General features: G+C 50.2%; 9 protein-coding genes across 9 annotated transcripts; 4 read left to right on the forward strand and 5 right to left on the reverse strand.

Annotated features, from left to right (window-relative positions):
* Positions 1–229: 229 nt before the first annotated feature.
* BO88DRAFT_388534 (Zn(II)2Cys6 transcription factor) lies at positions 230–3,616 on the reverse strand (the record flags this gene model as incomplete). Its single annotated transcript, XM_025704873.1, has 12 exons — positions 230–862; positions 917–1,253; positions 1,334–1,833; positions 1,916–2,113; positions 2,214–2,228; positions 2,281–2,546; positions 2,651–2,869; positions 2,929–2,944; positions 2,997–3,151; positions 3,218–3,287; positions 3,361–3,398; positions 3,463–3,616. The coding sequence occupies 12 exons, from the start codon at positions 3,614–3,616 to the stop codon at positions 641–643; spliced, it is 2,190 nt and encodes a 729-aa protein (XP_025563030.1). The 3' UTR covers positions 230–640.
* Positions 3,617–4,406: 790 nt separating this feature from the next.
* BO88DRAFT_44785 (GNAT family N-acetyltransferase) lies at positions 4,407–5,549 on the forward strand. The gene is made up of 2 exons (XM_025710398.1): positions 4,407–4,798; positions 4,871–5,549. The coding sequence occupies exons 1-2, from the start codon at positions 4,453–4,455 to the stop codon at positions 5,254–5,256; spliced, it is 732 nt and encodes a 243-aa protein (XP_025563031.1). The 5' UTR covers positions 4,407–4,452; the 3' UTR covers positions 5,257–5,549.
* Positions 5,550–5,841: 292 nt separating this feature from the next.
* On the reverse strand, positions 5,842–8,726 carry BO88DRAFT_453679 (uncharacterized protein; the record flags this gene model as incomplete). The annotated part of the gene is made up of 2 exons (XM_025710761.1): positions 5,842–7,727; positions 8,708–8,726. The coding sequence occupies 2 exons, from the start codon at positions 8,724–8,726 to the stop codon at positions 5,842–5,844; spliced, it is 1,905 nt and encodes a 634-aa protein (XP_025563032.1).
* BO88DRAFT_44800 (uncharacterized protein) lies at positions 8,606–10,370 on the forward strand. The gene has a single exon (XM_025710411.1). The coding sequence runs from the start codon at positions 8,978–8,980 to the stop codon at positions 10,208–10,210; it is 1,233 nt and encodes a 410-aa protein (XP_025563033.1). The 5' UTR covers positions 8,606–8,977; the 3' UTR covers positions 10,211–10,370.
* Positions 10,371–10,430: 60 nt separating this feature from the next.
* Positions 10,431–11,754, forward strand: BO88DRAFT_435421 (SNARE domain protein). The gene is made up of 3 exons (XM_025709516.1): positions 10,431–10,564; positions 10,646–11,274; positions 11,347–11,754. The coding sequence occupies exons 1-3, from the start codon at positions 10,530–10,532 to the stop codon at positions 11,421–11,423; spliced, it is 741 nt and encodes a 246-aa protein (XP_025563034.1). The 5' UTR covers positions 10,431–10,529; the 3' UTR covers positions 11,424–11,754.
* BO88DRAFT_404931 (histone chaperone napB) lies at positions 11,416–12,693 on the reverse strand. The gene is made up of 2 exons (XM_025706743.1): positions 11,639–12,693; positions 11,416–11,589 (listed from the first exon to the last, which is right to left on the reverse strand). Exons 1-2 carry the CDS (start codon positions 12,588–12,590, stop codon positions 11,480–11,482), a joined length of 1,062 nt encoding a protein of 353 aa, XP_025563035.1. The 5' UTR covers positions 12,591–12,693; the 3' UTR covers positions 11,416–11,479.
* Positions 12,694–14,893: 2,200 nt separating this feature from the next.
* BO88DRAFT_340660 (NmrA family NAD(P)-binding protein) lies at positions 14,894–16,013 on the reverse strand (the record flags this gene model as incomplete). The annotated part of the gene is made up of 2 exons (XM_025703067.1): positions 14,894–15,308; positions 15,370–16,013. 2 exons carry the CDS (start codon positions 16,011–16,013, stop codon positions 14,894–14,896), a joined length of 1,059 nt encoding a protein of 352 aa, XP_025563036.1.
* A 3,841-nt stretch (positions 16,014–19,854) lies between these two features.
* BO88DRAFT_435424 (putative lysophospholipase) lies at positions 19,855–22,113 on the reverse strand (the record flags this gene model as incomplete). The annotated part of the gene is made up of 3 exons (XM_025709517.1): positions 20,700–22,113; positions 20,274–20,638; positions 19,855–20,193 (listed from the first exon to the last, which is right to left on the reverse strand). The coding sequence occupies exons 1-3, from the start codon at positions 21,685–21,687 to the stop codon at positions 19,855–19,857; spliced, it is 1,692 nt and encodes a 563-aa protein (XP_025563037.1). The 5' UTR covers positions 21,688–22,113.
* Positions 22,114–22,158: 45 nt separating this feature from the next.
* On the forward strand, positions 22,159–23,015 carry BO88DRAFT_404934 (uncharacterized protein). The gene is made up of 2 exons (XM_025706744.1): positions 22,159–22,606; positions 22,670–23,015. Exons 1-2 carry the CDS (start codon positions 22,556–22,558, stop codon positions 22,925–22,927), a joined length of 309 nt encoding a protein of 102 aa, XP_025563038.1. The 5' UTR covers positions 22,159–22,555; the 3' UTR covers positions 22,928–23,015.
* The last annotated feature ends 1,303 nt before the right edge of the window (positions 23,016–24,318 follow it).

Below are 24,318 nucleotides of genomic sequence, written 5' to 3' on the forward strand. Positions count from 1 at the left end.
GACGATCGTATTGGAAAGCCGAGCTCATACCAGTGATGCTCACTGTAAGACTATTTAGCGTTGAGAAATCATGTCTCGCAGTTGTGTCATGGCCATTATCTCCGGTTGGCTGGCGGTATGATATTAGATATATCTGTAAATTCATTGTTATCGCTGGTGGGGAGCTTTCTCGTTACAGCCACACCAGTCAATTTCGACAGTTTTTGCCACTATGATAAAGCTATGGACAGGCTTTAAGAGTATCAAATGTAAGAAGCGCACACAGGTGCGAATCATCAAATTGTATTACCTGCTGAATTGGTTTGCTTTCATCGAAAATTCTACATAAAAGCTCTTATCTTCTTCCAAAGAAAGACCAAATCAGGGCAGTCCTCTGTTCGTATTCGTATAGATGGATCCCGCGGATGAATGGGTCGTGGGAGTTAAATGCCAAACCCCTATTGCAGGAGTGGGATCTCTAAATGTTTATTGATTATAATGTCTCGATAGCCTCACGCCACCAGATGATTCCTGCTGCTGTAAAAGTAGTTCCCCTGACCTTTCAAGTGGCAGGCGAAGAGTTGGTGGGAGGAGGGCGAACAACAGTGGTGGCCAATATGGGACAAGTTTCGTTCCCTAGACGTTTCTCGATAATTCGTATTCAGAGATCATGTCCGAATTCCGGAACTACAAAACCAAACAAGCTTTGTATATTGAAGGATGCCGCCATCATGTTCTCGGGCATGCTGCCATGCACCGTGGTGTCTGCCGTCACAGGGTAGTGAAGATAGTCACTTGGATCCCAAAACTCCATAATGTCATCTTGCAAGCAGACATCATTGATACTGGTGGGGTTGTTTGTTTGAGCCAACTGCTCAGAATCCTCGCTAAGATTAGAAAAGAAACTAAAATAAAAATCCCGATACTCAAGACTTACCTGGAAAGCTAATGTAGATTCAACGTTAGAGGAGCCTATTTCGCACGGTCCTGCACCTCTTTCCTCATCTTCCCTTTCCTGCACCTCTGCCTCTTCTTGTTGCTGGTGCTGTGGTTGGTTTCTGCCATAATCCCTGATATACTGTCTTGCGATGTGAGCGAATTCGGTCAGAAGTGACGCGGGCACAAAACCCCCAGACTTGTATTCCAGTAGACTAAAATGCCCAGCTGCGACATCCAACAGTGAGAGATTGTTGGGGGTTTCTGGATGCATCGGGTTGTGGATGACAAAGTCAAATAGAATGAATAATGCTCCAAGTGGTAGTGTGGCCAGAATGCTGTCTCAAAAGTTAGCCTTTCGCACAGCGACCACGTTGATATCACTTGACTCAGCCTGAAAAGAGGTGTTCTTGCTTACAAAAGCGGCGTATAGGCAGCTATGTCGATATTCTTGCTTTCCTCCACAACGGCTCTTGCTGTATCCATCAGCAGTCGCCTGTTCTTCTCCTGCGATGGAGACTGATCTTGTCGACCTATATAAACCTTAAGTCTTGCCAGGGCGATGATCAAACCATAGTACGAGAACTTGGTTTGGAGTACAACCGTCTTGAAACTCGGCTGAATGAAGGAAGATGAAGAACAGGGGGCCACGTGCGGCTTATGAGACTGAGACAGCCTACCAGGACGATAGTGCTCTGGTAGTGCGGATCGCCATCGCTCCAACCGAGCTTCAATATTCTGGATCGCCGCATAATACGACTCTGGAGGTTGGATTGCAGCACTCACTGAAAAGAGGGAAGTATATGCAAGTGAGAGAATTCGCCCGAAGCTGATGGCCGATAAGAACCAGTTATGCCCTTCAAAGACGGATTCTGGGACATCGGGGACAGGACAGCCGATGTCATGGTCGGGAATCATCTGGTATGAGATAAGTCGATGCTCACTCCGCCTGTCCCAAAATGAAGCCAAGAGTTTGATATTATAATATTTGGCCACGTACCGAGCCTTTATGGTTCTGAAAGCACATTCCCTTCTCCATGTAGTAGATTACCCAGAAGGTCCTATGACAGGTGTCTTTGTACCGCTGGTCCCCGTTGCTCAGTGCTCGATGGTATCCAAGGCTTTGAGCCATTCGGGCAGCTTCCATCAGCAAGATTTCGTCGATCTGAAGACAGCAAGTAGTCGTGGCGAAGATTGACTAGATAGATCGAATCAATGAATCAGTTACTCCCAGGCTTTTTATATCATTTGTCCTCTTTCGGCGCGGGGTATTTCTCATCTCAGTGACATCGCCTTACCATGGCAACCAAAGCCTAATTCAATCTTATCAATTAAGTCCACTCTATTGCCACAATATTGACGTACTTGAAGACTCATTAAGGCCTCCCTGGGAATCAATATATCCGACACGAGACCCAAAGAAACTTGGAAAAGCTTCCACGCCCTGCCATTACCTGGGTCAAAGGCCCCGCCTTCATGGTACTGGCATCCTAGAGCCAATATTGTGTGATACAGAGCGGAGAAAGCACAGCTGGATGCCAGAGTTTCAGACAGGTTGGGCCCGAACACCTTATCCTCGAACTTTTGACGATCGAGGAAAGGGTAAATCGGATGCAGTTGGTGGAAGTAAGCTGTGCAGTTGAGACACCAGTTTGTTAATGAAGGAAGAGAAGGCTAAACTGGGGTATACGTGGAAGGACACCAAAGAAGACCAAATGAGAAAGGGGAAACACACTATTGACGTAGAGCCTGACATTTTCCAGCGAAACGTCCTCTGTATCAGACGGCTTTCCAAAAGTGATGTGTGAAATCGAGGATGGACCCTCGGCAAGAAGCCGCGATCGAATGACGGATTCGATGTTCTCTACCAGCTCCCTGAGTCGGTCATTGCCCAACCGGTGCGACAGAGAGTTTATTCGGTGCTCCGTGAAGAAGGCAAGACTGGAACTAGTCACTTGAAGAAAGAGACTCAGAGAGGCTGTGAATGAACCATAGAATACAGCGGCAGCATACCATCATGATCGGACGCCTGGGAATAATAGTCAGTTCAAACTCTACAGAGATGGTACTCCGTAACTGACCCTTAGCAAAGCAAAATTATCCCTCAGAATGCTACTGCGACCTTTATTTTCCAATATCTGGTCCAGAAACAGAGATGAAAGAGTCGGTTGAATGCAGGCTTTTTCGGCCCAGGTGTTGACGAGCGGTATGTGGTGTCGACTGGTTGTATGATTCCCTTGGTCTTTTAGCGCCCAGATTATGCATGTGCAAGAGACGAGAAATAGAACTGGCGAATACATACTGCTGGTTTGTGGTGCTTTTGACCTCAGCTTACGTTTGGTCTGGGTGAAATGACAGGTCTCGTTGCGTTTCTAGATCGATAACCCCTATTAGGACCATCGGACCAATGAAGATATTCGCTTGAATGATCAATGAACATCTTACGATACAGTGGATGCATCTCGAGCGTTGCTGGGGATCCACTAGAATCGAAATTATTATATTCCACTTGTTCCCCAGAGCAAGAGGGTTCGGAGGACAACATACTAATGCAGCGAACTTTCCGGTTCCTGCACTGGTCACAGGCTTTGCAGGTCTTCGCCTCGGTCAATCGGCCCTTTTTCTGATCGGTCGCCATTTCGGGCGATGAAGATTCCCGCAAACTGGAAGGCGCTCGGCTGTGGGTGAGCTGCTCGGACATTATGCTATCGTATCTGGCATCATAATCTCGGGGTGACAAGTAGAGAAGAGGAAGGGAGTCGGTGTTGGGTTTCCTTAAAATAAAGTCTCGGTCTTCGGCGAGACACACTGCGCCACGACACTAGGGTTCCTTCGGAAGCTTCACTCCGCCTACCGAAACCACAGAAACAGCCTGCACACAGTTGCCTTCCCTCAGCCTTGAAGCTGAACTATCCGGATATTATCTGAAGTTGCCATGATTCCCCACTTCGAAGCAAGGATATGGTGTGTCTGCCGCTGTGACTATATACATATAAAAGTCCGGGTTCCTTTTCAAGAATTGATATCAGAACTTGTATTTTCTGCCAATGCCAGGATGAGCATTTGGTACAATTTACTCTCATCGCAATCATCCGGTAGATCTGGAAGAGACATTCATGAAAGATCTAATGGGCGTGTGGCCGAGCAGGGAAGGAGGAATTATCAACTCGAGCGAGAAGGTACTAACCTGGTGTCTATGATGCATACGGCTTCAATACCTGTACTCTCGAGTACAACAACATACAGCTCTTATTTTTACACTTCATGAAAGGATTATTCTGAAACAATCCCCACTATAAACGGACCCATGAACATGTCTGAATCGTGAGCCGTCCTCTCGGGGTCCGGACAACAACTTCAGATCATGCTTTCTTCCTTCATAGCTCGGCGCTCGGGGCTTGGCTTCCCAGCGGCCTATAGTATAATATGCACCAAACGCAACTTTGCATCAACGAGAAGAGAAGAGAAGATATAATTTTCAAATCAGCTCATCTATGCTCAATAATACATAGCATATTGAACCCATTACATCAAACCATGACACCCCATCTTACCCTACATCGCGTGACCACCCTGAAAGACCTAGAACCACTATACCACATCGGAGCAGATGCCTTCCGCGATGATCCAGGCATGAACTGGTTCTACCCTGGCGGTCGCGAACATCCCGAAGATTTCATCGTGGCATGGAAATATCTTCTACTGCAGGAGTTCTACGACAAGGGGAAATATATCCTTGCTGCCTCGATCCCGGATCCAGATCAGGATGATACTAGTATTCGCGTTGAGAGACGGCCGGGGAAAGTTGTAGGGTTTGCTGTTTGGGAACGGAGGGGGGATTCTGAGGCCGCGAAGAGTTGGCAGGGGGGTGGGGTTCTTAAGGGTGTGTATCATTGCTTTGGATGTTTGTTACTATGTTATGCTCTAAAACTAATGCCTACATGTGTCCAACCAGGTCTCAAAAGAATCCTGCTCAACTGGAAGATCATTTATACATTCTGTTTCGATACACCACGCCGATCATTATCCTGGTCCAGACTGAGGCATTTCGGCCATGAGCTCGAGGCAGCTAAGGCTAATCAACCGAGCGAGTCGTGGTATCTGAGCAATCTGGCCGTTAGCTCAACGGCTCAAGGGCAAGGGGTGGGAAAGAAACTCCTGCAATGGGGAATCGATCGATCCGAGGAAGAGGGTATCCCGGCTACATTGGTGTCCACTGACGCTGGGCTTGCTCTGTATACGAGTAGGGGGTTTAGAAATTCTGGCTGGTTGTTCTTTGATGATGGACGACAGAAACAGACCGTTATGAGGAGGAATGTGATGTATGTGAGATTGGAATAGAACTAAGTGGAATAGTTGTATTTCTTCGGTTCGGATTACTTTACGATCCTTTCATTGGATCTTGTATTTATTATTTTGTATATATTTGTTGTTAGACTATATCTGATAGTGACAGTGGGTAGGTACAAACTTTGTCACTAAATGACATCGGTGTAAGGATGTCTCTTTTGGGGAAACTTCAAAACAAGACTGTAAGCCATAATTACCCGCAGATACCTGCAGGCCCTTAGAATCCCACATATGCACACTGAGTCGACTCGTTCTATGTCCGACCCTCTAATCAACAAATAATAATTTGCAGAGATATTCTATTCGTCTATGCGTTTTGCTCGTGGTCGCATCACAGCTAGGCGCAAACCCAGCCACGTCTATAGTAGGTCTATTTCTCGCATCAGGCCGGTAGGCCTCTCCTCTCTTTCCTCTCCTCCGGACATATCTCAGTAGACCCGTATCGGGCCGGTGTTTTAGTTCGGACAACTTCAATAAGTCACCCGGAGACCCGCAGCCTAGACAGCCACGGCTAATCAGTAAACCAGGGGGGACCGGAAGTGTAGGCGATATCCGAGAACCAGAAGCAAACTTGGCTTACTTCTTAATTCCAATGACAGCCAAGTTTCTCGGACTCTCCTTATACTCAAACACCGGCTCAACCCAGCACTCCTTCACGGAGTCGTGTTCCCGCAGGAATTGCCATCTGTCAACGACGATGATGGCCTCCACCAGAGCAGCACTGAAAGCCATCAAGCTCCAGACCACGCTTAGGTTCTTTTTCGCATACCAATAATCCTTCACGTAGCGATCGAAATCTTCCTCGGTCAGATCTGCCATGCCTGCCTTGACCTTCTCGCCGAAGTTCGGGTCGCGACCCAGCTTCGTCACCGCAGCATTGGCATACGCGGAAAAGGAAACAAAGGCCGATTTCCGCAGGGACCCTACAATCAGAGGGTTTCCGGCATCTTCAGGTTCGGTGGACTCGTTATACAGATTGTCTGAATTGTCTGGGTTCTTTGGCTTCGCAACCACCTTGCGATCCACAAGCATGCGCTGGAGCAGACTCCGATAGAAGTGGCGGGTGAAGAAGTCTTCGCTGTCTTTCTTGCTCCAGTTGTACGGGGCCTGTAGGGACATGGAGCGAGCGGTGATGTTAAGCTTCATGCCTGTTCCACTTTCATGCTCGTAAACCTCGAAACGTTTCGACATCGGGAAGCCATGAGGGTCGTATGCCACGGCATCCTTTGTCAGACGGGGATGCATCGACCGGAGAATGGGAAGCTTGTAGGTAGCAGGACCCAGTCTCTCAGTGACCAGATTGTAGCAACATCCGATCATAGCAATGGCTTTGACGGAAGGATTCAAGGTCAGAGACCGTACTCCGTGATGAAGAAGGTTACCGCAAGAATGTAGAGAGATGACCATGACGTTAGCATCCTTTGATCCGCCTTGAGCTTCAGTCTCCCCTTCGACGGGCTCAGTCTCGATGACGTCTTTGATGATGGGCTCGAGGTAACCGTCCTTGATCTCATGCTCGATGTAGTCCATTTTACCTCGAGGTTTCTCCGGATCGACTTCCTCTTCGGTGGCAGTTTTCGGGACATTGCGGTAAGGAGCGAACCCAATCTCGCCAGGTGCGAGACTGATATCACGGAAGACGTTAATCATAGCCATATCCTCTTCACCACCTGCCGCATCGCTTGGGCCCTCTGTAGCATCCACCTTCAGATTGGCGGATTCTTGACGATCGGCATCCGTCTCTGCAGGCGCATCCGGTTCTGCACAAGTCTTGCAGTTGACCAATTTCTTATTGTACATATTGACGCGTTTCTTCTCCTGCAGCTTCGCATGAATATCCATCCCCTTCGCGCCGCTGATGAACTGATGCTTCCGCTCAATGGCAACGATGTGTCTGTTGTAGGGAGCACACGCCAGCGTCCGTCCGAGGTAGCTCTGGCCTGAACCAAAATCGACAATGTGTGTGATCGGATCGCCCCGTTGTTCATCCACCGTGGCACAGAGGGCATCAACGTATTTCGAAAAGTGCGCGACCTCGTGATACTTCTTGACATTCATGCCAACCGCTATCTTCCTCGGGATCGTCGGTGTTCCGGGCTGCGAGGGGGTGAACTCCCGCCCCAGACTCAGTCGACGGATCTGATGGATATACTCCAATAGGTCCAAGGGAGGCAGAGGCGCCCCGCGCCACTGGGCGGTTGACTCGCCGCCACGCGCAGCAGCCTCCCGACCCTGGTCTAACAGAGGTCGGATGTCATCCCGCAGAAGCAGGTCCAGAATGTCTTGAATATCATGTTGGTCGAAAAAGGTCCTCCAGTGTTCCGGCAACAGCGAGGTATACAGGTCAGGTTCTCGGGTCAGGAAATCGAGGATGTGTACACCGCCGCAAAGATGCCTGAAGATGGCGGAAGAATTGGCGAAAGACAGGAGGGCCTCGACGTAGGCATCCGGATCCGTCCACTCTTCGGCGAGTGGGAGGGGTTGCGACGGAATCATGCGTCAGGTGCGATTGCAGCGAAATCGGGCTAGACTGGGATGGATATGCAGGATGACATCCGAACCGGATTCAGGGATTGTGAAGATGTCTGACGGGGGAGTCCAATGGGCGAAAAGGACAATGCGGGGGGGATGAAAAGACAGACAGAACAAACAAGAAAAAGTAATGGGAAGGAGAGGGAGAGAGGGAGGGAGAGAGAGATGTGGTGGGGTGATTTGCTATCGATATACACGACCCCGAAATTTTTCGAGGGGCGATCGATAGCGAAAAGGCGGATGTGGTTTAGCCGTGACGGTCGGACCCACCGATTAATTCCATCATTAAAGATGGAACGGAGTCTCCGGGTCGGGAGATGCGGAGATGGAGGAGGGATCCAAACTCGACTCATCAATCATCACCACCAACGTTCATTGAACTTCCTGACCCTCCTCTCTCTCCTTTCTCCCCTATCTATTGGTCCCTGACATTCTGACAGCAATACTATCTCGTTAGCGTGTCTGACGGTGCTCCCTCCCTGCTGAACCCCTGGCGACCACTCAAAAGGGCACTATTGAAACTATCAGGGCTAGTGAGTCCTGGAAAGCCGCTGATCGCATGCTTGACCATACATCGACCCTCCATGTGTCTTCTGCGACACCCAGCAAAGACGCTAGTTCGTCCTGTTCATCGTGCTACGTGTGACTTTGGACCCTTTTGAGAATCCAGAGTTTGTGGCAAGGCAAACAGCAAAGTCGGGCTGGTGCTGGCAACCCCATTTCCCTGTCTCTACTATTCTCTCTCTCTTTCTTTCTGTCTGCCTCTGTCTCCTCCAATCCCCTTCCACCCGTAGTCCCTAAATCGCCTGATACCTTGAAACGTGGTCAAGACTTGTCATCATCATTCAAGCCCAGTCCACCCCAGAAATGGTACCACGTATTATATAAGAAAGGTGACCAGTCAGCTTACTGTCATTCGGTTGCTGCATTCTGCATCCTGCGTACTCAGCCCTCCGGTATGCACCACTGCAGCCAAGCGCCCAACTGATAATCTGCCAACGCGTCACACCGTCTACGCTTCATATCAGCCAAACGGCAATATTTCCCCTTACTGCCAAGAAAAAGAAACAGCGAATCCCTCGGGCCCCGTTATTAAAGAAGGCGATGTCACGCCGGGCCCTCTAGATCCTGTACCACTCAAAAGGGTACATTTCAAGTGCCGCTTCAACGGTAAGTCGGGATGATCTTCCGGAACAAGACGATACACAGCCAAGCTCCTCCTCCACAAATGCGCAAGAGACGTCCTATACTGATCCGCCTCCTCAAGCAGATGTTGACCTCATCTCCGAGGCGGGAAGCCCTTCCCTTCGGCTTCGTCGCCGATGTGCTCTTTCAGATCATCATCAATGGCGAGGTGAACACCATCTTGACGCTCTGCCGGTTGAACCGCGCCACATACGAGACCATCAAGATGTTGGAGCCGCATATTTGTGGCTGGTTCATGCGCTTCCATGCGATGGAATTTGACCCCATTCTTACCCTTAACCCGTGGACGGGAGAGCAGAGCACACTAACTGTGCACTCCCTCGTAAGGTTCTTCCAGCGCCACAACATCGCCAAGGACTTATCGCGACATATTGTACCGTCAGTGTGGGGTCCTTTCTGCGATGACGGAACTCCAGAGATGAACTTTGAAGCGGAGTTACGCCTTGCCAACCGGTTGGAACGAGGGTTACACGTCCTCTTTCACATGGCCGACATTGCGCGTGACACCGAAAGGCTGAAGCCTAGCAGGAAGCCACTGGCCCCTGTTGTCAGTGGACGTCTCTTCGTGCTCGGCAAGATGTTGGACGAGTATGATGAGCTTCCCCAGCACAGGAAACAGTTGATGTCATTCGAAGAGTACACCAACCACGTCTATACGGTTCTAAAGTGGGGATATGTGGAGGCCGATATTGGCCGCAGGCGGCTAGAGTTCCGGGGATGGCTTGACGAACAGACCGAGATTGATTTTCACGCGTCTCTGCGAATGTTGCGCGAGCTAATGGAGCGCATGCTTCTCCGCCATGGCCCCAAGGACTGGCACCGCGACGCCAAGAACGAATATAGCGTCATATCCTGGTTTCTCCTGAAACAACCGCCACGGTCACTGGCGAAGCTGTTCTTGAGTCCTCAGAACGACTGCTGCGATCTTGATGTGAAAGCTACTGATTGCGGTGTTAGGAAGTGCCATTTCTCAGACCCGCTCGACAACTACTGGAAAGCCTGGAAGAATGTGCCCGACCTAGGCTGCCAGGATTGTGACTGCAAGCGACGAGTCAGAAGTTGGAGCATCAAGCCTGCACTCATTGATGCCCGAGGAAGAGAGTTTAATCGTGCTGCAGAGCGATACCTGAGGGAGATGTGGAGTCAGCGACACGTCGGTCTCCATCGTGCTTTTACCATGGGCGTTTTCACCACAGTTATTGGATGAGCTGGGATCATTCTGTCATATTATTCTTATCTGGACGAACTTGGAAGAGAACAAGAATGTCATCATTATTTACTACACAGTAAGACAAGAGGCCCATCTAGACATTCTAGATAGAGCTTCGATATGGCTCCACGCCGCCTTCTTCACCGCCCGCAACCCCGGGCCTCCGTAGTAACCGGCTCCGGATCATCTGAACCCAACCCAATCAACAGCACTATCGCCGTTATTCCCAACCACCAAGCATCTCTGGAAGCGTTGTTTGCCCCATTGTAACTATCTCATGATCTTCCCCTAGCATATACCCAACTACCCAACAACCATGGACCACACAGACCCCTTCCTCCAAGTCCAAGCGTAAGTTTCTCTCCCCCTTATTCATCCATCCCATCTACAACCCATCAAGCCAGGAAGCTGACGTAGCACCAATGCCAACAGCGACGTCCTCTCAACCCTCCAATCTACACGACCTCTCTTCTCCTCCTATCTCCGCATTCGCTCCCTCGCAAAATCGCCCAATAACCCGGAGCTCCAACAAGCGCGCTCCGAGCTCGAGACCACCCTCACCGATCTAACCGCGGACCTCGACGATCTAGTCGAGAGTGTGCGTGCAATCGAGCAAGATCCATATCGATTCGGTCTAGAACTGGAAGAAGTGCAGCGCCGACGAATTCTCGTTAATGATGTCGGTGCCGAGGTCGAGAAGATGAGGGAGGAGTTGCAGAGGACGGTTACGGCTTCGAGTGGTGGGAAGGGCACGACTGGTGCGCTGCCGAACCCGGCTGACTTCGATAATGTCTTGTCGCCGTCGGCGGAGGATCAGGGAGATGATTACTACGCTGCGATGGAGCAGCAGCGACAGATGGAGTTGATGCACGAGCAAGATGAGCAGTTGGATGGGGTGTTTCGCACCGTGGGGAACCTGCGACAGCAGGCTGATGATATGGGGAGGGAGTTGGAGGAACAGGGGGTCATGATAGATGAGGTGGATACGTTGGCCGACCGAGTGGGCGGCAAGTTGCAGAATGGCATGTCGAGGCTGAAATACATCATACGGAAAAATGAGGGTAAGTGGGTTCCACTCTGACATTTTTACATTGTGCCTTTTCGGAAGAAAACGTTGGCTGATTATCAATTAGATACAATGTCATCCTTTTGCATTGCCGTCCTCATATTCGTTTTGGTCCTCCTCCTCATCCTGCTCGTTGTTCTTTAAGACATGGAAACATATGGTTACAACTGCGTTATTCAAGACAAGACACGGCGGAATATTTAGACCTTGGTCTTCTTGCGGGGACGGTCGTTCTCGTCCTCCTCCTCGTCTCCCGAGATATCAAGCTCACTGTCGTCAAAGTCGACCTCCTCGATGTCCTGATCCGTGACTGGAAGGAGGTCAGCTTGGATTTCTTACAGGATATGGAAATCACTCACCATAGTACTTCAGGGCGTTGGGCCAGAGGTCCTCAGCGATCGCAATAGCGAGCTCCTCACCACCAGGGAAGACCTCAATGTCATCGAACTCATCCTCAATGTCGTCATCCTCGTCATCATCCTCCTCATCATTCTCGCCCTCAACAGGCTCGCCCTTGAGGAGCTTCTCAAACCTCTCGTTGTCCTCCTTGGTCGCGGTCTCAGACTGCTCAGCAGTGACATCGCTGCCACGGTAGCCGAAGAAAGCGAAGAAGCTCATACCACCGGGGCCATCCTCGGGAAGCTCATCCTCATCATCACCCATCTCCTGGTCCTCAGCAGCCTCGATCTCGTCCTTCTTCTCGAGGACCTTGGTGAACTCAGGCAGCTTCTTGCGGTCTCCGCCCTTCTTCTCCGCCTCAGCCAGGTCGCAAGCAGCGTCCAGCAGACCCTTGGTAGGGTCCTGGTCCTTCTTCCAGTTGATGCGGACGGGCTCAGAGACCAGACCGTCCCAAGTGCGCTTGTGACCCTTAGGGGCAGTGATGACCTGCTTGCGCCAGTAGAAGGTCTTGACGAGCTTCTCGTTCTCAAAGTAAGGGTTCTCGTCGCCGGTACGGAACTCGAAAGTCAAGCGGAAGCTGCGGGGCTCGCCCTGGCCCTTCTCATCGATCTCGAAACGCTCAACAGTCAGATTCTTCAGAGTCGAAGCGAGAATCGTAGCATCGGTCATGGTGATGTATTCCTCGACCTCGGCGGGCGCATTGAGCATGACACGAGTCCAGAAGGTATCGCGCAAATCCGGCTCGGCGATGACCTGGGTGCGCTTTTCGAACAGAGGACGAAGGAGGAGAGTAGACTGGCGCACTATATACCCATTATTTAGATTAGATCCTATCACCGAATAAACAATAACAACCAACCCCAAAGAAAACAAAGAAAACAAAAATAAAAGAAATGGGAATAGAAAGAACATACACTGCTCCACCTCGGCCCTAGCAAACTGCTCCTCAATCAAAGAAATCTTCTTCGCCGTCTCCTTGCTCACCTCGGGGCGCTGAATGCGCTCCAACAGCGACGTGTTAGCTTGTTGTTCCTCAGCAGACATAATGATGAGCTGTATCTTTTTTATCCAATTGAATGATGAAGAAAATAAGAAAAGGGGGGGTATATAATTGAAAGTATATTTGAAATCCCAAAAGTAAATTGGAGAGTGGGTATATATATATAGGTAGGAAGAGAGGAAAAAAATTTCTGATCGTTTCAAAAAAGTTTACTGGTTGGTTGGTTACTGCGCGTAGTAGTACCTAGTAGCACTAAGTTACTATGGTCAGTCAGCGCGCGGGCGCGGGCGCGGCTGAGACGGGCGGAAGTTGCCTACGTACTTACGTAGTTGGTTAATTACTTAGCTTTTCCTCCGTAGGTAGTTAGTTCAGGGGAGAGGGGGGGTTAATTGTGCTGTGCTGTGCTGTGCTGTTGCTTATGCTCTGCTTACTGTATGGCTGGCTAGGCTAGGCTGGTTTGGGTAGGTTGCACGGGAAGGTACTCCGTAGGTACCTAAGCTGTTAATTTAACTGAATTGGGGTTAGTTACTTCTGTAGCATTAGGATTAGTAAGAGGGGGGTGGATGGTTCCGGAGAATAACTGACTAGTAGTAGTGTTCTACTTACCAGTTGGTTAAACAGATGTATGGAAGGCAGGATTACTAGTATTTACTCGATCTAGTAGGAAAAGGGTTGGAAGGATGGTGGGATGATCCGTAATGTGTAGTAGTAGTAGGCAGCATGTCAATTGATTCGAGTAATAGATGATGATAAGTAGGTAGGTAGGTAGCACGGAGGTCTCCGAATGCTGCGTTTCCCCTACGGAGTCATGGAGCAGTACTCCCGTCCCCTCCCCGCCAACGATAGGGAAAGGCTGACTGACAAGTGACCATCTCATCAATAGTAGCAAACAATGTAAGACATTATACTACTCCTCTAATACTTGCGTCAGGTGCTTACACTACTCACTCCATATTTGGCAATAACTGCCACAAAATCTGCACTACACTTATCTTACACCATACATTAATCTCCCCACTATGATAGCAGTCAATAACGTTATCATCAACCACACTTACCTACCTACCTACCTACCTCCACAGGAAGAGAATGTTCCAGTCCACCCACACCTCCTGCACTAGACTAACCCACGCCACAACAGGGATCGATCTAAGCCCAGCTCCGCTTCGGGCGGGTTTTCCCCAGCAACTTTAAGCCCAGCAAGACTCGTTGCTTTTTCCGGGAGATCTGCTTATCGGTGGCGAAAAACAGGCTGGGGGTGCGGGTTAGCTTCGTTCGGGGTATAGTTTAGTATGTAGTTTAATTTCAAGGCGGGTTTGGAGGTGCTGCTTGTTGTGATTTATACTCCATGGAAGGAATTTCGAGGTCGATCGAAGTTGTGTATCTGAAAAGATGATGCTGGCAATTCAATTGCATCAGTCAAGTCAGGGGTTAGTGACCGCAATGAAAACGACAAGTAGCATGTCTGGCGGACTGAGAATGAGCTTAGTCCATTCCAAATATTAGCTTTGCTATCTACCCAAGTCACCATGGGTCTTGAGTATCAATCCAGCCAGTCAATCAATCAATCAATCAAGCAAATCACATCCCTTCATCAGGATACTCAATCAAACAAACAAACAGCCGCCGGTGCGATCATCACACCCGAGGGGAATAATCGGCAAACACATAAATGCAGATCACTTGAAATGCATAGTGAAGAAGTGAAAGAAAAGAAAATGAAAAAAAGAGACAGAAACAGAAGCGTAACAAATAGTCAAAATAAACTTTTGGCGGATTGGCCTCCAATCCGACATGTCCATCATCATGCCTGCAAAATTCGTAACGTGCGTTTCAACCAGCAACCCATTAATATAGAAACTTTTTTCCGCGGTGGGATGAGATGAGATGAAATGGGCCCCATCATGACAACCACTCCTGCGTCTTCGTCTTTCCCATTATGGTATAATTTTTCCGTCTCCCAAAGATAAGACCCAGGCCAGTTCGCCAGTAATGCATGAAATGAAAAACTCAGAAATGAAAAGAAAATTGAAGGGAAACCAGAGATGAACGCAGCGGTGGGAGTGAGGGACAAGACAACCGGCCGGTTTCGGCTTGCGCTCAGACAGTCGATGTAACCTCTTTATCGAGCCAATCGCGCCCATCGCTGAATCGACCTTGCGGCTGCCCTCCCCATCGCTCACCGAAATGCAACACAGCACGTCAGATCGCGCCATCACAACATCCAGTCCAGCCCGTTCGCTTCCTCTTCCACGGGGAAGACTTCGCGCGCGTATTCCTCCATGTCTCGCCAGCCCTGCCACAGGTGCCGGGCCTCATCCGTAACACGCAATGATATGACCCCTCCGGGACCCTGCATCATTCCCGCACCCGCACCTTTGCCATTGGCTGGGCCCAGGCCCTTCGGCGACCCGGCCGCAGGGCGGGAGAATTCGGGCTGCGGGAAGTAGGGTGCATCGCACTGTCCAAACACCACCTCAATGGCCTCCAATTGTTCCCGATAGCCGGGCGGGATGTTGACCTTGACTTCGACCTTGGGCACGCGAACGTAGCGGCATGGGCGACCGAGAGCGCGCGAAAATGCCGCACAGACCTGGTTCGGGGAGAGCGTCTCGAATGTGAGGGCGATCCTACGATAAATCAGCTATCAGCTCCATGTCCCCCTCCGATGAATGACCGAGAGAAACCTACCGATGACCATTCCACTTCTTGGGCCCATCCTTGAAGATCTGCAGCAGCGCCGGTCCCACATCATGCTCAGCATCCAGCCACGGGAGAGGAATATCCGGGTCGAAAGGTGCGTGCCATTCAAAGCTTCCGTCCTGCATCAGCTCCATCTGGAAGAGGGGGTATGGTAGACTCGTAAAGTTGTTGTTGTAGATTCCGGCGTAGACGAAGGTCGAGGGCAGACCGAGTTGACGAATGTAATTCTCCACGGTGAACTTGGGAGCCCAAAGGGGCACCGGAGGCCAAGGTCCATGCACAGAGTGGTCGGGCATACTGCTATAGACGTAGTGTTGAATGGTTCCTGCTCGCTTGGCGGCATCGGCCAAGGCGCGTCCGATCGCGACTTCGTCGCCAGACTGGGAGGTAGTGTTGATGAACGCAAGATTAGCCCCTTGGAACAGGGAATCCATCAGCTCTGTGTTGCCCAGAAGAGGGCCCTGGAAGAGAGTGACATTTGGCAGGGTTTGTAATTCCTCCGCGATGAGGCCTTTGAGCGAATGGATCTGAGCGCGAACATGGTGGCCCACTGCCGAAGCGACACGGATCAGAGACGCCGCCTGGCGACCCGTAGCGTTCACCACGGCAATGGTCTTTCTTTGTTGTGTCATGAGTTATTGTGGGAGGGGGGATGTAGTGTGAATGCGGGTGCAAGAGATAATTCTCCGCGGTAGGAGAAGAATATAGTAGAGGAGGGGGAGATTTTAAAAAGTAAAAAAAAGATGAAGAAAAAAGTATGCGGGGTAAAAGTAAAGCAGGGGAGGAAAAATGACCAGCGGACGAACACGAAGTAAGTCTAAGTCGGGCAGTCGAGCAGATCTGGAGTCGGGTCAGGTGGCCTCCCAGAATGGGAAATTGAGTCAATGCGAGACCGATTTATTGCCAACTAGTGGTTTTGTGGAGGTTGAAGAGGCAGCAGGTGTGATCGTGTGTTGCAGTTGTCGAGAGAATTTCTTGAGAAGTAGTACGAATACCAGTTGCTGTGCTAGACTGCTAGTGGTGGTACCTTGACGAATGGAACAGTGGGGTAGTAGACGGAGCAGTTGGCGGAGGCGCGCACGAGGGACGGAGAGTTATATAGCTCAGTGGGATAAGATTGCTTGGGGAGACAGTTGATTTGACAATGCCGCAATCGAAGATTTCAATGGTGCAAGACGATGACCGGTCAGGCAGCTGTTGTTTGTTGCAGCTGTTGCTGTGGTTCAAAAGAAAGCCGCGGGACACTAGTACTACTTGTACAAAAAAATAAGAATCCCACCACCGAGAAAAAAAAAAGATCGATGATGTTGGAGACAACGGCGGATGATGAGATATTAGGTGCTCCAACTCCAGACCGACACAGCCGGGCTGCTCGCCAAAAGCCAGGTTTTTGTTAGTTAATGCAAAGCAGCGCCTCCTCCGTTGCAGGCACGGATCTCCCTCGTCGAGAGGATAATATGAATAATAAGAATCACCGAATGCTCCAACGAGGCCGAACAAGTGGACACCCCCCAGAGCCGGTCTGGCGCACCAGGCAAGGAAATGACCTCACACAAACTGAAGTTTTTTCAGTCCAAATGCACCAGAAATAAAATAATAAAAATATAAATAAAATTAACACAGCAAAAGCAAAGATCAGTAATAGTCTGTTAATTAATTTCGCTGCAGTTTAAATCGGAATATGGCGAAACTGGCGGGAAAAATAAAATAATAAAAATTCGACAAAAAAAAGAGCCGTGGATCAGGTCTAGTGCTTGGTTCCGAGATTCGCACCCACAATGACCCTAATCAGCCCTGTTGGTCAGGGGAGACTGCACAAGCTTTATCAGATTGGGGGAGAGGATGGTGTTGAAATACAATTAACGAAGGTGTCAAAGGGAAGACGCAGTGACTACGTAGGAGGTAAGGCCTTATAAAAGGAAGAAGCTGGTCTATGAACCGAAATAGAAACCTTCTCCCCCTTTCTAGGAACAAGTCGGTGTGCTCGCTGCCCACGTATCTAGGGGGGCCTGGAAGCGACGTTGTAGAGAAAGAAAGAAAAGGAAGTAACTGCGGTCTGTGTGCTGCGGCAACGGGGACCCGATGAGCCCACGACGACTATCGGCTGGTCTGGATTGGGATCGTCTGGGGTTTGCATCTAATATGGGAGGTGGTACCCATGAGTGAATTTCTTGACTCCTCCCACCAAGTCCCCGTCCGCTGGGAAAATCCTGGCCAGAAAAGCTGCCCCGGTCCCATGATGTGATGGGGAAGCCTTCCGATGTGCTTTCCGAGCGGGTTTATATCGAGTAATGCGAAACAGTCATAGAATGGAAAGCCATTTGATTGAACGGTGTCAGGCGGAATTGCAAACTCTGGATGGCTGACGCGATTCCAAGGTACTCGGCCCTCTGTTCCTGAGGGTACGCTTCTCTAGATTTCGCTGCCATCTTCCATTGCGTGGTTGGTCTTGCACCATTCGTTCCAAAGCCGGGGATGACAGGCCAGCTCGGCAGATGAGGCAACTAGAGCAGCAGCCCTGACAGGAAAACGGGACCTTGTTGGATGTTGCTAGAAGTGCCCACGATGTCCTCGATGTTGAAGTGACCATTGACCTTCTTTCCTTTACGTAACTCGGATGCAGTTCAGGGGTGGCTGGAAGGGGAGCTGAACGGACCAGCCAAATCCACCATCATCATCATGATACATAGAAGAACTAGTAGTATGGCATCACGAGGATGTCGTAATATGATTCAATCTGAGAATAGTGTCTATTGTAGGGTGCAATCTCAACCCATGGGATATCCTCTATATCGGAAGGTAGTATAGGGATGCAATGCACCTTCCAACATTAACGGTTCCAGCTAAACTAGTAGTAGAGATTCTTCATGATTGCTGAATTTGGGTAGCAAGAAAAAGCAAAGTGCATTCTATCAAAGAATGTCCGATCCCGGCAAGTCCCAGCCAATGATAGCCAATGAAGAGTGTGGGCGGGGAAATAGCGGCCTCCCACTGATCGACTTCGGGGGACAGCCACCGATTCTGAGGCAATCCTCTACAGCAGTCCAGACGTTATACTTCTATCTTTCTTTCCACTTACCTACAGTGTCGGTTCCTGAATTTTTTTTTCCATGTATCTATATCTCGTTTTCGATTCTCTTTCTTCCTCTTTCTCTTTCTTCCGCCAACATTAAACCAGTCCGTTTGTCATGAAATATAACAAGTGATAATCCACATGAACTAGCGAAGAAGCCGCCGTCACAGCCGACTGACAAAGCCCGAGCAGCCCACGTTGCTCTCCAGACCCATCGGTCCAAATCCTTCTTACCGACCAATCCGTGCGCCGCAGCTTCTCACGCGTCTGCCAAGACCCGAGAGCGGTGTTCCTTCTGGGGCTCTTTTTGCGACGAAAGTGGTTCTCTACGGGCCTGTGGATGAAGTTTTAGTCCTCAGTAGTATGAGAGGAAGTACCACTTGGACTCTTTTTTTCTTTTACTCATTCAGGTTTATCCTCCCACAAGGTCAGCAAGGGGAAGGAAGAGCTTTCATACCAAACAAGCAGACGGTACGACAACCGTGCGACAACACATCCGGGCCATGTCTGCAAGGGAGCAACCTTCATCTGATCAACACCTTATCTTTCCCTGGAACTACTACTAATTAGGAGAGAGCAACAACCGCGTGGGTGAGAGCACAGACTGTCCAGGTCAATCTAGTAGAATCTAAGAAACATCAAGTTTAGTGGGATAGTATATTATAACTAAGATTAGTTAGGAGCTCATCATCGTCATCAAGCCACCACCGCCTTTGAATTGATCATGTGCAACCCGGTCAGCTGCTCCGTCATACTTTTTTTTAGCGAAGTAGCACTACTGTACGAAGTATACTACTGCTGCTGCTGTTGTTAACAGCTAGCCAATAAATGTAGATATTTTATCCCGATGAGGAAGGTCCTTGGAGCCACTACTTAGGTACCTGCTCACTAAGCCCCAGTACACACTAGACTATTACTAGTATACTAGTACTAAGTCCATAATAACGCATCTCAGCTGGGAAAAATAAAAAAATAATAAAAAAGTAAAACATCTCAGCAATGGCGCAATTCAAAGCGGGGTTGGCCGTCGTCCATCGTCCTTTTCCCCTCCATCCATCCGACATGCATGACCCCGACCTGCATGCCCAGGGATCCTGCATGTTGGTCAGGTATCTCCGCGGAAAGGACTTCCCTTTCTCGCTGTCTACATACTCTGTAGTAAATAGTAGTTCAATAGTAGTTGTGTTCTCATGGCAGTCATATTGGATGGTCATCATAACGTGACATTCCCTCATTCTATCATCAAGTATACTGTGAGGCGTACCAGGCAGCGTGTGAATGCAAGCTTTAGAATGATAACCCAAACGCTTTTCCGTCTAAAAAAAAAATTACCAAAACGGCTCTAAACCATCAAAGCTCCTGTCTCTAGAAAGAAAGGAAACAAAAAACGATCGCCATCTTCAAGGCGCCGATCCTGCCATCACTCGCTGTGCCATACGTCCTATAGAATCACTTGAGTCCTCCAGTTCCTCCATCTCGCGCTCACTCACCTCACGCGGCCCAATCCCTGCCAACCCCCAGACGCCAGGTCGGCGCCGGGCCAACAACTGCGCCGCCGTGCGTTCATCAGAATGCAAATGCGCTCCAGACTTGCGTAGCAGCAGCACGTGCTCCGTGAATCCTGCGTTGGCCGCCAGGAACAGCGGCGTCCGACCATTGCGGTTTCGCAAGTGCACGGAGCCACCCTGGAGCAGCAAGTATCGGAGAATCTCAACTGAGGGTGAAGTTGCTGCCAGGTGCTGTGGAGGTGACGTGGGTGTCAGCTTTGATTTTTTTTGTTTTTGTCTTATCTACAACTGGGGCATTGGGGTTGCCTTACAATAGGTGTGTTGCCCGAGTAGTCGGCGTCATTCAATAACCATTGGTGTTCTCGGGCCACAATCTCCTCCACGCGCTCGAGATCACCCTGCGCAATGGCGTATCCGAGCACCGTGAGGGACTGAACGCGCTCAGGGAGCGCCCCGTCCGGATGACGGAACACTGGCTGCGATACCTCGGTCAATTCGCCACGAAGAGATACGGACATTTTCTTCGCGACCCATTCTGGGGTGGAATCCGGAAGAGCAAGGAGATATGACATCTTGGTTAGTGCGGCTTCGGTGGTCAGGTCGAGTCCGGCGACGACTCCCGCACGAGAGAGACTCATGCCTGGGGCATAGACGGGGCTGACGCTTCCCGTCAGGCCTGGTTGACTGTGTCAGAAGATACTCTGGGTTGGGAACATACTTTCCAGGGCTTCACTTACATTGCGTGACGTTCACGATCACGATTCCTCGCTTGATAGCGGCGGCCAATACATTGGTCATGGCATTGTCTTGACCACTGGGTGCGTTACCGGCGCCAAACGTCTCCAACACTAAACCACGGAGCCCTTCCAGCTTCAGTACGGCGTCGACCATCTCCGGCTTGATACCAGGGAAGATACGCAGACACGCCACGTGGGTGGTGTCGAGGTTGGTTTGGATACGGAAGTGTTCCAGGCTCTTCGGTCGGTTGACCAGCTCCCAGTTCACGTTGGTCCGCATGGAGGTTGTCACCGCCAGCGGGGGGCAGTTCGGCGAGTCAAAGGCAGCGAAATCACTGGCTGCGACCTTGATCGACCGGTTGCCACGGAACAGTCGGTTGTTGAAATACAGACACACTTCGGGGATCATGAAATGGCCAGCCACAACCAGTGATCCGAGAAGGTTATCGGTGGCATCATTCTGCAACTCCAGCATGGGCGCTTGCGCTCCAGTCAGGATGACGGGCTTTCCGAGATTCTGCAGCATGAAGCTGAGCGCCGAGCATGTGTATGCGAGACTGTCTGTTCCGTGGAGGACAACGAAGCCATCGAAAAGTGTGTAGTTTCGTTCAACGGTGTGAGCGATCTGGGCCCAACCTTTCGCATCGATAGAACTGCTATCGAGGAGCTCTTCGAACTCGAAGACAGTGTACCGCACCCGTCGCCCATAGGCAGTCGGTGGTGTGCGGAGAGCGGGATGTCCTTTGATCTCTCCGGCTGAGTTGACCACCACATCCATCATGCTCGGATGCGAACCATCGTTGAAGGTCGGTACCCGGGCCAGACATTGCTCCTGGAATCCTCTGGCAGGAATGAATCCTGATGGGGACTGTCGCATACAGATTGTACCACCTGTCATGATGATGAGAACCCGAGACTCAGGGATGAGATCGTCCGGCTGCTGCTCAGCCAGCTCGGGCAAGGGGCCATTGACATCGAGAGCTGCCATGATGGAGAGCTGCGATAATGATCTCTAATTCTATGGCGTAGACGAGGCGCAACTGACACAAAAGAAAGTAGCGATGAAGTTGGCTGTGAAAGCAAGAATGCGGGGCCTCGAGTTTCAGGCCGCTCAGATTCGCCGAAACAGCCACAAACAGGGCTAGAAAGTAACTATCCAAGAAACGGCCTCCACAAGAAAAGGTTTTTGGGGTCGTGGAGCTCGCGACTCCTGAAAATAGCTCTCTCTGCGATAAAACAAGCCGAGTAGGTTTTCAAGCCCAGGGCAGAACGGGGTCAAGAGTTGGTTGGGCACACAAAGATAAGGTTAGCAGTTACCTAGCAAAACAACTATGGACCAGCTTCAAGAATCAGGAGAAAACAAGGGACGTCCCATGATCCTCGCCCCTCTCATATGGAACTACATAAGAACCAGACTAGACCTGGGATAATAGGCTACTTGATTTAAGACTTGGAGACACCCAACCCACATTGTCTCCGATTCACGGCTGCGGCATTACGTACAGAGACTGCGTTGGTGGTGCCAAGAAGCCGCCCCAGCGCAGGATTTTCTTCGTCGGCCACCCTCTCTTTTCGGGTGCGGTGGATTCCTCCGTCAACTTTAACCACTACCGCCTCCACTTCATGTTGGAGTAACTGTCTGGATCTGAGTCTGGGAGATCATTTCCCCTGGGGTTGATGGGAAGCAGATATGATTATGGCAAACATTGTATGTATGGATTGCAGTGGACTGGAAGTAGGCACGCAGCATCACTTCACGCGCTTCTCCCTTGCTAGACAATAACCATAGGTTTAGAGCATAAGCTCGACCTTGCGCAGAGTCTCTGAATAGTAGAGCCTCAAGTAACAACCCCATCATGTTCCGTGTCCTCCAGACAAGATCCCTAGCATGCAAACAGCTCCCTCACGTAAGTCGAGATCAGACAGTACTTCGCATCCTATCGTACACCTCCAGCTAAAAAGCATCAAAGGCCCTACGCAGCCTCACCACCATACATCCTCTCTACTCACCCAAACCCACACCACCAAATCCAATAAACCAACCTACCTACCACCCCGAAGACAGCGTAGAGAACCTAGAAGGCTACACTCCGGGAGGCTACCACCCGACATCCATCAACGACGAATTCTGCCACGGAAGATACAAAGTCATCCACAAACTAGGCTACGGCTTCTACTCAACCGTCTGGCTTGCCCGCGACAGACACAAAAACAAAACGTCGCATTAAAGATCGTAACCGCAGACTCTAGTAGTACAGAAAGAAGCCTCGAGTCGAAAATCCTCCAACACCTCCAAACCGGAGATGATAGCAGTAGCCACCCAGGCCGTGAATACATTTCTTCATCATTGCTCGATGAGTTCTCCTTCGATGGCCCCAACGGGCACCATATGTGTCTAGTTAGCGAAGTCGCTGGCTGCAGTATTGCCGAAGCCAAGGAGAATAGTCCCAGTTTGATGTTCCTCTTGGATGTAGCTAAAGCTATCGTTGCTTAGGTTGTCATGGGAGTGGATTATATGCATTCCCGGGGGGTAGGGCATGGAGGTAAGCACCTATATCTACACATCGTGTCGTTACTTAGTGATTGACTGACTGACCACCAACTAACTAACAAGATCTCCACACGCGTAATATCCTCCTCCTCCTCCAACCCACTAACTTCAACACCCTAAGTACAAACGATATATACAATAGTTTCGGCCCACCCTTCCAAGTCCCCATCTACCGGACCGACAACCACCCCATCCATCCACACGCACCCATCCACGCCATCATCCCCATGAACCTGCTCACCCCAGCTAACCAACTCTCACCCAGCAACATCAACATCAAAATAACCGACTTCGGCACATCCTACCTCTTCACTAACGCCCCTTCCCCAGAAACCCTACACACACCAACCATCCTCCTTCCCACCCCCCCGAAGCCATCTTCCACGATTCGATAACACCAGCGGCCGATATGTGGACCCTAGGCTGTACAATCTACGATATCCTCGGTGACCGACCACTATTCGAACCCTGGTCGGATAGTCCAGATGATGTTATCTGGGAGATGGTGAGTATGCTGGGTGGTGAGTTGCCGGAGAGATGGAGGCAGAGATCGGATTTTACGAGGTCCTTGATGAAGGCGGCGGGGACTGGGGGTCTGGGAAGGTCTTTGGATGAGAGATTATGGCAGATGGGAAGGGGGGAGACGTCTTCGACTTGTGAATTTCAGGAGTTGGAGATGGATTGTTTGAGGAGGTTGCTGGGGGGAATGCTGGTTTATGAGCCGGAGGGGAGGATGTCGGCGCGGGAGGTTTTGGAGTCGGGGTTTATGGTGGAGTGGGCGGGGATGGCGTTGGGGAGGTGAGATAGTACGGAGGGTCTCTGATCGGTTTCTGGGTGTGTATATTGAGGGATTGGTTTGTTGGGTAGGTGGGAAGGGACAGTACTCACGTTTTAATCTAGATGAGAGGATAGTTGACATCATTATCTATATGGGTCTATCCATGACATATCGTGAAATCACTTATGGTACACCATCATTATTGTAATGTGAGAAAGTACATGTTGCAGTATATGTAGAGAAGATAAGTCCCAAACACCTTACACCCGGCAAAAGCAATCAAGGTAATC

The sequence above is a fragment of the Aspergillus vadensis genome (genome assembly GCF_003184925.1).
Source record: "Aspergillus vadensis CBS 113365 unplaced genomic scaffold BO88scaffold_11, whole genome shotgun sequence".
NCBI lineage: Eukaryota > Fungi > Ascomycota > Eurotiomycetes > Eurotiales > Aspergillaceae > Aspergillus > Aspergillus vadensis.